Below are 12454 nucleotides of genomic sequence, written 5' to 3' on the forward strand. Positions count from 1 at the left end.
TAAATATAATTTATCTTTCTTTGAATATTTTAAACAGCCAGCATTAAGAGTTTTGCTCAAGAATGGCATATTTCTGTCATTTTCTGCAATAAGCTGTAATTCTTGTCAGTATGCCACAGCATTCTGAAGTTTTAAAAATTTAAAAAGAGTGAGACTTTTTCAAAATAGATGGAAAAACCTTGTCTATCAGTAATATGTGTAATCAAATCAATAAAACAGGACAGGCACAAAGCACATCACACAAGTGGGCAGAAGAAGCAACCATTAAGGGCAACTGACACCAACTCTGCAGACCACAGTGCCAATTAATAATATTTTTTTTATATATATATATATATATATATATATATATGGCGGCACGGTGGCGCAGTGGTAGCGCTGCTGCCTCACAGTTAGGAGATCCAGGTTCGCTTCCCGGGTCCTCCCTGCGTAGAGTTTGCATGTTCTCCCCGTGTCTGCGTGGGTTTCTTCCGGGCGCTCCGGTTTCCTCCCACAGTCCAAAGACATGCAGGTTAGGTGGACTGGAGATTCTAAATTGGCCCTAGTGTGTGCTTGGTGTGTGGGTGTGTTTGTGTGTGTCCTGCGGTGGGTTGGCATCCTGCCCAAGACTGGTTCCTGCCTTGTGCCCTGTGTTGGCTGGGATTGGATCCAGCAGACCCCCGTGACCCTGTGTTTGGATTCAGCGGGTTGGAGAATGGATGGATGAATGGATATATTATATATATATATATATATATATATATATATATATTATATATATAACAAACATTGTTTAGTGACTGCTGGTGTAAGATTTCAATACAAAATATGTCAATAACCAAGTAGAGATCAACAGTACAATGGTAACCTTTAAATGATCGATAGCCTTAATGTGGTTTTGCAAATTTAACTTTGTGATACTGGAAAATTTTTTTAAAAACAACCACCTTAAAGATTACAATGCAAAAAATTCTGAAGTAATTTCCTGCAGTATGACGAAATCTCCAACAACACACACACACAGTGGACTTCCAGTGATTACACCCCTTAAAAAATTAGAGGAATACATCGAGCACTTTATCACCTATCTACAGAGTGTTTGAGCAATGTATTCAAAGCTAGAGTTAACCTTTTAATAATTTTCCTTTTTGGTAATCTTCAATGAAATAGTATTTATATGCTTTAGACAAAGAACCTTAATGAATTACAAAATAAGCCAAGTGATCTCTAATACGTTTGTAGCAGATACCACTAGGAAGCAAACTGTGCCATTAAAAAACCCTTCATAGTTCAATGTCCAAAATGTGAAGTAAAAATGATATCTAAGTGTGTTACATTTAATGTGCAGTGCATCCTCCAGGCTACATGATACTTGACAGTACCTTTGCACTGACCTATGATTCAGGTTACATCACTTACTATATAATAAAAGGTGAAGGCCTGTGTGTGTGTCTGGTCCGTCAGAGCAATCTGATTGGTCAATTTGGCTTTGGAGATGTAAACGACAGAGGAAGTATGAGTGTGTGAGACACACACACACACCGTAGGAGGCACACCGAGAGTCACCTTCAGACTTTGAAGTTCAAAGACAAGAAGTAAGCAAAGCTTCTCATAAATCACAGAGTCTGAGAAGCAAGTGTTACGTGTAACACACTCAACAGAGGAAGTGCCAGACAAGAGAGGTTCAGGCACACGAGGATACAGAGGAAAGGAATTTTGCAAATCACCCCTTAATGCTTCAAATAGTAGGGAGCAGGTTGAGGAGACCATGGAGAGGTGGAGATATGCTCTAGAGAGGAGAGGAATGAAGGTCAGTAGGACCACCACGACAGAATACGTGTGTAAATGAGAGGGAGGTCAGTGGAATGGTGAGGATGCAAGGAGTAGAGTTGGCGAAGGTGGAGGAGTTTAAATACTTGGGATCAACAGAACAGAGTAATGGGGATTATGGAAAAGAAGTGAAGAAAAGAGTGCAGGCAGGGTGGAGAAGAGTGTCAGGAGTGATTTGTGACAGATGGGTATCAGCAAGAGTGAAAGGGATGGTCTACAGGATGGTAGTGAGAGCAGCTATGTTATATGGGTTGGAGATGGTGGCACTGACCAGAAAGCAGGAGATAGCATCTTTAACTCTGCCACCTCCAGCTCTAAGATTTGCATTGGGTGTGACGAGGATGGATAGGATTAGAAATGAGGATATTAGAGGGTCAGCTCACGCTGGACGGTTGGGAGACAAAGTCAGAGAGGCGAGATTGCATTGGTTTGGACATGTGCAGAGGAGAGATGATGAGTATATTGGGAGAAGGATGCTAAGGATAGAGCTGCCAGGGAAAAGGAAAAGAGGAAGGCCTAAGAGAAGGTTTATGGATGTGGTGAGAGAGGACATGCAGGTGATGGGTGTGACAGAGCAAGATGAAGACGACAGGACAATATGGAACATGATGATCCACTGTGGCAACCCCTAATGGGAGCAGCCGAAAGAAGACCCCTTAATGCTTCAAATTATTGCATAAATTCTCTGCTGGTTGCACTTTAATAAACCTTAAACACAGTTTTTCAGATAAAAAAAAAAAAAAGCAAATGATAACACATAATTGATGTGAAGACGACATTGGGTTGATACAGATTTTATAGAAGTTACCACTAGCAATTTAAAACATCAGAAAACTCGTCACTTCTCGATTGACCCCTTCCACATTTTTAAGGAGTTATCTTGAAATGTTGTCAGTTTTGAATCTAGTTTTCCTTTCTCAACTTGAGGTTTACCATGGCTTGTACTTCACATCTGTTACAATGACCTCAGTAAGAAGATTATCGGCTAACACAATTCACATCTACAAGGTTAATTTGTGCAAAGTCAGCTCGCAATCAGATCAGTGACAGGATCATGCAAACGAGTTGTTCCTCACCTGGTTATAAGGTACAACATAGTGCCACTTATTGCCAAAAGGAATAGCAGGAGAGAAAGTGGTAGCATAGACAGGTTCCTACGGTCAAAAAGCAAAAGCAGAGCAAAAAGGAGGGAGAGATGTAGAGACAGACAAGCAAAGAAAGCAAGAATTAGAGACAAAAAGAGGATCTGAGAGGACAGAAACAGACTGGGCATTCCAAATCAAATTTCATGTATGCTTATGTACATGGGCTTTGATTTTTCTTAACTCGCACACAGTTGTGAAACGTGTGCATATACAGTACTGAAGGAAGACATTGTCATGCAGGTGTAACACTAGTTATAGTTCATCAGTAACAAGTCAGTTAAAAAAAAGTCAGTTCAACAGTGATGCAAAAAAAAAAACCAAAAAACACACGCAAGGAACAGCTGACTTGACAGTCAGAACTGACCGATCTTCCAGTCTTAGAGCCCATAATCAGGTAATGGTGCACAATACCATTTAAAAAGACTTCAGCCTCCCCAAAAAAGCTTGCGTATATTCACAAATCACCCAAACCATAAAACAACAAGACACACAACCCATAACACCACAATCTAAAACAAACTAAAACACTGAAACTGCAATGCAGGTAAACACAAGCTCACGATTCTAATTTGCTACCAGGGAGGAAGGACACATTCAAAGCTTACCCAGAGCTGATTAGAAAATGCACCGCCATCAATAATCACTCCGTCATCCTACAAGTTGAAACAAACAATGAAATGTTGCATTGGTGAAGTGCAAGACGACTACGAGCAGGGCCGGGATATTTACTTTACTTTTGAATATCTCATATAACCACAAACTTAAAGGAATGACTCGGTGGCTTAGCAAAGGGTTTATCTAACATTAAGTCTAATCTCACTTAGGCGTGTGTGGATCATCTGTCTGGTAATTTTATAATCCCTGAAGCAAATGACATGCTTGTAAGCAATATTGCTGTTAAACGTTACCTGCTGTGTTAATAAATTTTCAGTTTTTTACTTTACATTACACTTATCGCACAAGTGTGTGTGCATATGTGTGATATAGCACATTGGCAGCTCAGGAAGAACTGGCCATTTTAATAAATAAATAACACTGGTCAACAAGCATTTTGCTACTGAGATTCTTTCACCTGTACTTTAACAAATTTCACTTGCCGACTCCAAATCTGAAAACCGTTTTCGTCTAGCACGTCCCGTTTTTTTAGTTATGATGTTCCAGGTCTTGGACAACTAGGGTGACTGGACAGTAATAATAATAATAATTCATTTATATAGCGCTTTTCTCAGTACTCAAAGCGCTATCCACACAGGGAGGAACTGGGAAGCGAACCCACAATCTTCCACAGTCTCCTTACAGCAAAGCAGCAGCACTACCACAGCGCCATTTACGAGGACGATGTGATGCATTTCAGCATTTAAGAAAGAAGCTTGGTCTTGAGAAAAGTGAAGCCAAAATTAAGGAAGGTGTTTTTATTGGCCCTGAAATCCGTCTTCCTGTCTTGCTATATGGCTACGAGACATGGACGCTATCCAGCGACCTGAGACAAAGACTGGACTCCTTTGTTACCGGGTCTCTTCAGAGAATCCTTGGGTACCGTTGGTTTGACTTCGTGTTGCTCATGGAGTTCCGAATGAGGCACATTACCAGCGTCAGTTACAACACTGCGGCCATTTGGTGCGTTTCCCCAAGGGTGATCCGGCTCGTAAGATCCTCATTATTGGGGACCCGAGTGGCTGCACCAGGCCAAGGGTTCGCCCACGTAATACCTGGCTGCAGCAGATAGGTCATTTCCGGAGGGTGGGACTGGACCGCGTGTCTGCCTGGGGGGTTGCAAAACGGGATCCCGAGTTGTTTCGTCGTGTAGTGGGTGCAGCGACGTGCTATACCAGTGCCTGTTCCTCCAGCTTGACTTGACATCTGTGAAATGATGCTTGACCAGGAGTTCAAAAGGAAACTGAAGCCCACTGTATCAGCACCCTCATTCGTGCGGGTTGTCCAGAATTTTCTTGACAGTCACAGAGCAGAGAATTATGCTGAGCTTGTGGAGACCCTGCTGAAAGCGTTTCAGCTTATGGGAGCCCGAATGTCACTGAAGACGCATGTTTTTACATTCTCATCTCGACTTTTTTTCCACCAAATCTAAGCAATGTCAGAGATGAGCACGGGGAAAGATTTCATCAAGATACAAAGGTGATGGAAAACCGATATCGGGGAAAATTTACTTCAAGCATGATGGGTGACTACTGTTGGTTCTTGCAGAGAGACGGATGTGCAGTACAAGCGCAAAAGCAATTACCTTAAACAACTTTGAGCACACCGACCTCGCTTTTATATTGAGGTAAATTGACATAAACATGTTTTAAAGTAGGGCGGCACGGTGGGGCAGTGGGTAGCGCTGCTGCCTCGCAGTTAGGAGACTTGGGTTCGCTTCCCAGGTCCTCCCTGCGTGGAGTTTGCATGTTCTCCCTGTGTCTGAGTGGGTTTCCTCCGGGCACTCCGGTTTCCTCCCACAGTCCAAAGTTATGCAGGTTAGGTGGATTGGCGATCCTAAATTGGCCTTAGTGTGTGCTTGGTGTGTGGGTGTGTTTGTGTGTGTCCTGTGGTGGGTTGGCACCCTGCCCAGGATTGTTCCCTGCCTTGTGTTGGCTGGGATTGGCTCCAGCAGACCCCCCGTGACCCTGTGTTCGGATTCAGCGGGTTGGAAAATGGATGGATGGAGGTTTTAAAGTGTCTCTGGTATTGTCTTCAGGTTTGTTTTCAGAATAAACACATTTAAACAATTTTGGTGGGACAGAGTTGAAACTCTAGATATTGTGCTGATATATTCTATTGATATTCAAAAGTGTCAAAACGGCAAGGTGTATCACAAAAATCTGATGTACTAGTTTAATTCCGATTTCATACATGAAATCAGTGTAAAAAAACTAGAGAGCTGGTCTGAAGTTGCATCCATCCATTATCCAACCCACTATATCCTAACATAGGGTCACAGGGGTCTGCTGGAGCCAATCCCAGCTAACATAGGGAGCAAGGTAGGAAACAAACCCTGGGTCGGCATCAGCCCACCGCAGGGCACACGCACACACACACCAACCACACACTAGGGACAATTTAGGATCACCAATGCACCTAACCTGCATGTCTTGGACTGTGGGAGGAAACCCATGCAGACACGGGGAGAACATGCAAACGCCACGCAGGGAGGACCCGGGAAATGAACCCGGGTCTCCAAACTGCGAGGCAACAGCGCTACCCACTGCGCCACCATGCCACCCTGGTCTGAAGTTCCCAGTAGCAAACCAAAAACAACATTTTTTTTTGTAGACCAGTGTAATCAATTTTCCCGGCTCCTCCTCCGTGGATGTGCACTCATGCGGTTGTAGGGAGTTGGTGGAGTAACTGGGGTGAGACGTACCTGCATGTCAAAAAATGCCGTCTTTCTCAATTGTTTCATCAGCTTCCTGTGGTGCGCGATTAAGATGATGTACTCACGGAGCCTTATAAGACCGAGCAGACACGAGAAAAACAAAAGAAATAAGTTTGAGCAGGAAAGGAGAGAATCAAAAAGAAGAGGACAGGAAAATGAAAGGATGGAGAGAAAAGGCAGGAGCGAGCGAGTGAACCGGTGCTAGGGTGAGTGAGCTCGATAGAAAGAGAGAAGGCAGGCAGCCTGGATGAGATTCCCTGGAATTAATCGTGCGTACGGCGGGAATTCAGGGGTTGGTGAAGTGGGTCACTCTGGCCAAGTCATTTCCTGGAGCCAGAGGGCCACTGGTAGTAGTGACTCGCCCGTGAGTTAGCGGGAGCTAAAGGTTCAGATGGAGAGTCCCTCTGAAGCCATGGTCCAGGGAGAACCTGAGCCCTACTGTGGAGCCACGGACCAGTTGGGACCCAGACTCGTAGTGGACGGTTGGCTGCATTTGCCAGTAGCACGTCTCCTCAGTTGCGAGGATGAAGAGAGGAAGTGTCAGTTAAACAGGAGGCACCAGGCATGTAATAGAACACCGTGTCCTGCCAGTTGTTTTAACCTCGTTTTTATGGATTCTTTATTTATTTGATCATTTTAAGTCATTCAGGGCGGATGTTGACTTTTGTCGAAGTTCAGGGGTAGAGGACAGTAATCAGGCGTAAACTCACCGTTATGTTTTAGTTCAGCTCTTGTTAAAGTTAGCTTCGTTGATTTGACCGAGATTTCCTGCATTCGCTTGAGTAGCAAAGAGCAAAACAACCTCTAAAAAGGCATCGGCATCTTGCGAAAGCAAAATACTCCATGGGTGACGTTTTGCGTATCGTATCGCTGAATCAGACTCCGAGTTGTCGGATTTCTGGGGACCAGCATCAGGCGATCGATGGTGCTGAACATGTTCGTGTAGCTGATGCGCCTACGTCAGTGTTCACCTTCGAGGACCGCCACTTACGATGGTAAGAGGTACAAACCAGATTGCGTCACACTGCGACTGCTACTGCTGCGTGAAGACAGCCAGGCAGCCGGCCCATCACGTATTCCTTCTGGTCATTGAGCTGCCCCCGTGCAGCTGCCACAGACGCCAAACGGGTGCCGACAGCGGCCACTGCACGCAGCAAAAGTCGTTTTATGTTGTTTCATGTGTGAAACTATTGCTGTGTGTGCTTTTCAGGAAAAAATATTCAGCACTCAAAGAGTTAACCTCCATATCTCACCTGTTTTTATGGATTATTTACTTAGTGAACTTTTTACACTGCACTTTTTGGACACTTGTTTTTTGTTTGATTGTTTTAATTAAAGCACCGTTCACTTTTACGCCATCTTTTTGCTTAGTATATGTTTGTCCTCATCTGCTCAGCTCATCCAGGTCATGACCATCGAGGGTGTCGGGTTCAAGAGGCTCCCAAAATGGAAGGGGGAGCATGGAGCCAAGCCGCACCAACAAAGTGTGTCCATACATAGATGAATACACGTGAAGGAATCATGCAGGCACTGAACGAGAGAATCTGCCAAAGTAGCAGCGACGATTATATAACCCAGTACAACACTAAGCTAAAGCATTCAAAGGAGTTTAAAGTGAATAGTTTTTTTCCTCCTAAAAATATATTTAGATTTTAGACTTGCAACACCCGAGATGCAATCAGCTCCATTTCTTTTGTTTTTCCAGTTGGAACCCAGGCAAGTGAAGTGCCTTGCTCGTGGGCACACAGTGTCACAGTTGCAAGATTTGAAATCCACAAGCTTAAGATTTGAAGATGAAAGCCTTAACCACAATGCCTCACTGCCAGCATTCCACGAGTTGACCAATTGGATCAGTCCAAAAAGGACTGAAAATGTGAGGCGGACGTCTTTAATGGAGAAACCCCATAGAAATTTGGGGTTTGGGAAGTCTCCTTAATATATCTTTTTTGGTTTCTGCTCAACAACAAGATTAGAAAGAAACAAAATGGAGATGTGTACAGGTTGAGGAAAAAGCGCCTCAGAGACTACCAGAGAAACGAGTTTCCTCAAGGTGAATTGTGGGGGTATCCCTTTGAAAGGGAGTTTCGACAATGATGGTGTAGCGGCTTGCATTTAACCTCCTTAGCGTTACATAAACATAAAAAGCGTTGCATTTTCTTGAAAAATTACATATTTATTAAATCTGATCTTCTGTAAAATGTGCACAACAAAGTCAGAAGTATAATAATGATACAAATAATAAGGAATAATAAAAATAATAATGCTAATACCATATATACTGTCAAAATGTGTCGTTTGTGTGGTATATCTTCAAGCACGGTGAAATTACACAATCCAACGTCACCTTCAGGACAACTGTAGCGTGATTAGGGTTAGCTTTTTTTAGCTGTTGAACAGCACACTGCACATGTGCGATTGACACCAGCGTCACTTTCAGATTCATCAGAATCCCTTTCGATTTCACTGTCTGAAGACAGATTCATTTCGCCATCATTGCTGGTATCACTGTCAAGAGCGTGTAACATCTGGGCTGCTGAAAAACTTCTCATGAGATACCATTATGAGATTAGGGGAAGACATGTCTGCACGGCGCCCTGGGTAACGCTCTGGCCTGTCGCTTATGCAAGACACATCTATATCTTTTCCTGAGCAATACTCGGCATAATGCTGTTGGCACTTTTATAGCCCGAGTAATCCTCAGGTCTAACGCTTATGGGAGATGTGTCTATACAGCTGCCTAAGCGACGCTCGGGACTAACACTTTTAGCACTGGTGTTACAGACTGAGTGACGCTTGGGTCAAATGATAAGGAGGTTAAATAAATTATTATTACACACATACCTGCTGTGCTCGAAGGGCAAGCCCCTAGCAGGGCATGGCCTTGTAGCACAAAGAGGTCATCAACACACACCTGAAGAATATTAAAATTTGACTAAATTAAGACACTTTTTAAAAATCACCATCGCAACCCTCGTTCACTGCTTTTAAAGCAAAGACTAAGTTAAACCAGGCCAGGAAATGCAACATGATTAGGGTGATCTTCCTGACCCAAACTAATAGTTCAAACTTCTAAATGCTATTTTGTTATTAGCTCAGAAGATTTCATCACAATTCATAATATGCTGTCTGTACAACAGTCAATAGATTCATACTATCACACAATTCTTTTAAGGACAACAAGCCTTGACTCATTTCACTAAGTGGCAATTCTTTCCTTAAAAACTTCCTGTAGGATACATCATGGAAATAGCCCTGAAAATACTTTCTGAACCTCCCTGTTTCAAAGAACCTGAGCCTGCATAGTTAATGAAGTGAGATAATTTACCTGAAAACGTGTAAAAACCTTAATACCAAACCGTATCACTACTTCCTTCCAGAAGTGCTCTATTTCTTTAGAATTATTGCTTTCAATGTAAAATGTTAATAATTAGTAATGTTAAGATTTGACCTCTACCTTGTTACCATATGAATGAATTTTTAAACTGAGGAGATGCTGCTATTCTAGAAAATTTCAGTAATTTACCGCTCTGATGCCGATCTTTCTGATCATAAAATAGGTCCTTACAATAGCAATTGACGAGAAGAATTCCTAATTAATTGCAGAATTACGTTATTTGAGGGTTCCCCTAGAGTAGGGGTGTCAAACCCCAGTCCTGGTGGGTCGCAGTGGCTGTAGGTTTTCATTCTAACCCTTTTCCTAATCAGTGACCAGTTTTCACTGCTAATTAACTCATTTTCCCTTCATTTTAATAGCCCCGTTTATAAGGGTTTGGTCCTCTGAATTTATTCGTTTCTTCATTAAAAGGCAGCCAAACAGAAATGAGATGTGAAACGAGCAGACAGATGACCAGCTAAATTGGGATTTCAAACTCCAACCAATCTCTTAATGAGAAGCCGATTCTTGCTGGTAATTAAACTCGTTATTTAATGCCATAGCCTGTTGCTGCCCTCATTCTGCCACAGCAGACATTTCCAAAACTCTTGTTTTTTTCGTCAAAAAGTTTTGGTGACCTCAGAGATCAACCTTACTGAGACCTTCACCTTTCTTTATTGTCACATATTGTGTGGTGGGCACATATGAGCTGGTCATGTGGTGGCTTGTTTTGTGTCTCATTATTGTTTGGCTGCTAATTAAGGAAAAAGAAAAAAACTATAAAACTAAGGCAAAAGAAGATAATTAGCAGCAAAAACTGGTCACTAATGAAGAAGATGGTTAGAATAAAACCTGCAGCCGCTGCGGCCCTCCAGGACCGACTTTGCCCACCCCTGTCATAAAGTAATGCACTCTTCCTTGCCGAAATGGGTTATGCATGAGCTGTCAATAGTGAGGACAGCTGGTAAGTAGACCAGCATTCTTACCTGCATATTGTATTTCTTTCTCTCTCTAACTGCAGGTATACACACTTCTGAATTTGCACATAACAAGCATGCATGCCTGTCTTTGAGATATGGGAGAAAAAGCCAAACAGACAGACAGAGACTGGATCCATAATTCAAACCATGAACATTACAACTGTCAAGCAGCGACATTAAACTGTGTCCCTGGACTATCCACTACTTTGTGTATTCTGTATGTGGCCCAATACTTCAATACAAAATAAAATGTCAAGTCCAGTGCCATCACACTTATAATTCTTTAGCATCAAACAGACAACCAGGGGTCTTCAGCTCCTGGTGCTCCACAAGATTTCACTCTAACCCTTTCCTTAATTAGTGACCAGCTTAGGCTGCCACTTTTGCTTTGCCTTAATTGTAACTGACATACTATTTAAGATTCAGACCCCTTATTTCTTTAATCCTTCAATAATGAGATACCAAATGAGCCAACAGAAAACCAGCTAAACTGTGTCTATCAGAGTATCTGAAAATAAAGAAAGGTGACAGGCTCAGTAATGGTGATCTGCTCAGTTCCACCAAACATTTTGATTGGGGTTCTTAGAGAAGAAAAAGAAAACGATTTTGGAAATGTCATGGAATTTCAGAATGGGTTTAATTAACAAGAACTGACTTCTAAAGAAGAAACTGGTTGGAGTTCGAGTCTCTGACTTGCTGATCATCTGTTCAAGGGTGGGCAAAGTTGGTCCTGGGAGGCCATAATGGCTGCAGGTTTTTTTGTTCCAACCAAGTTTCTTAATGTGAAGTCAATTATTGCTTGATAATGCACTTCTTGCTCAAGCAACATTTTTAGGCTTCATTTTCGTGGCTTGTTTTAGTCCAAAGTAGCTTCACTTACTTGGTTTAATTGCTCCTTATTAGTAGTACGATGCAAAGGAACCAGCAGTTTCTCCATCTAACTTGTTTCCACTTACACCTGTGTGGATTCATTGTGGTTTAATAAAATATTTGGAAGGAAACTGAAGAGAAAAACAAAGTCTAATCCACTTTAGGCTACAAATCATCGCTTGGAAAGGAAAAAAATGTTCAACAATGACTGGACGTGGTACCATAAATAGACCAGGAAACCATAAAGTTAAATAAAGACCTGTCACTGTCAAGGATTGGTTTCTAAAGTAATCAGTTGGAACAAAAACAGGCAGCTACTATGGCCCTCCAGGACCGACTTTGCCCATGATGACGATGTGCTCGCTTCACATCTCATTTTTTCTTAAACAAAGCCCAAAGAGAAGAGTAAGCAAGTCAGAATGCGAAGCAAACACCACAATTAAAATGTAGGGAAAAGAAGTTAATCAGCAGCAAAAACTGGTCATTAATTAAGAAAAGGGACAGAATGAAAACCAGCAGCCACAGTCGGACACCAGGGCCAGAGTTGGCGACCCCTGCTGTAAATAGATGAATGTCAGGGGAGTGGGCAGAGAGAAAAAGGGTCTGCTAGACCCACCACGTACAACATAATTCTTCTTTAGCGACACACAGGTCATAATTCCCATCCACCAGAAAATCTCTCCGCTAAACTTCTATTATAATAAAAATCAAATATGAAAGGACAAACCCCTGAAATACTCCAAATGCAGCTCAGCATGTTCAGAGCTCCACTGCCCTTGTAGACTGCCTAGTCTATCTACTATATAATAAAACGCTAAAGTCTGTGTGTGCAATCTAATTGGTCAGTTTATCTCTGGTGTGACTGGTCAGTTTGGCTTTGGTAAGTGTGAGCCACGCGAAGAGGTGT

General features: G+C 42.5%; 1 protein-coding gene across 1 annotated transcript in view; it reads right to left on the bottom strand.

The window, feature by feature from the left end:
- svila (supervillin a) overlaps nt 1-12454 on the bottom strand; it is a 249514-nt gene that overhangs the window by 90467 nt on the left and 146593 nt on the right. The window contains exons 16-17 of the mRNA XM_051929021.1: nt 3560-3607; nt 2886-2963 (exon numbers count right to left, since the gene is read on the bottom strand). Coding sequence (XP_051784981.1) covers nt 2886-2963; nt 3560-3607 — 126 coding nt within the window. The remainder of the gene's footprint in view (nt 1-2885; nt 2964-3559; nt 3608-12454) is intronic.

Source organism: Erpetoichthys calabaricus, chromosome 6, assembly GCF_900747795.2.
Source record: "Erpetoichthys calabaricus chromosome 6, fErpCal1.3, whole genome shotgun sequence".
NCBI lineage: Eukaryota > Metazoa > Chordata > Cladistia > Polypteriformes > Polypteridae > Erpetoichthys > Erpetoichthys calabaricus.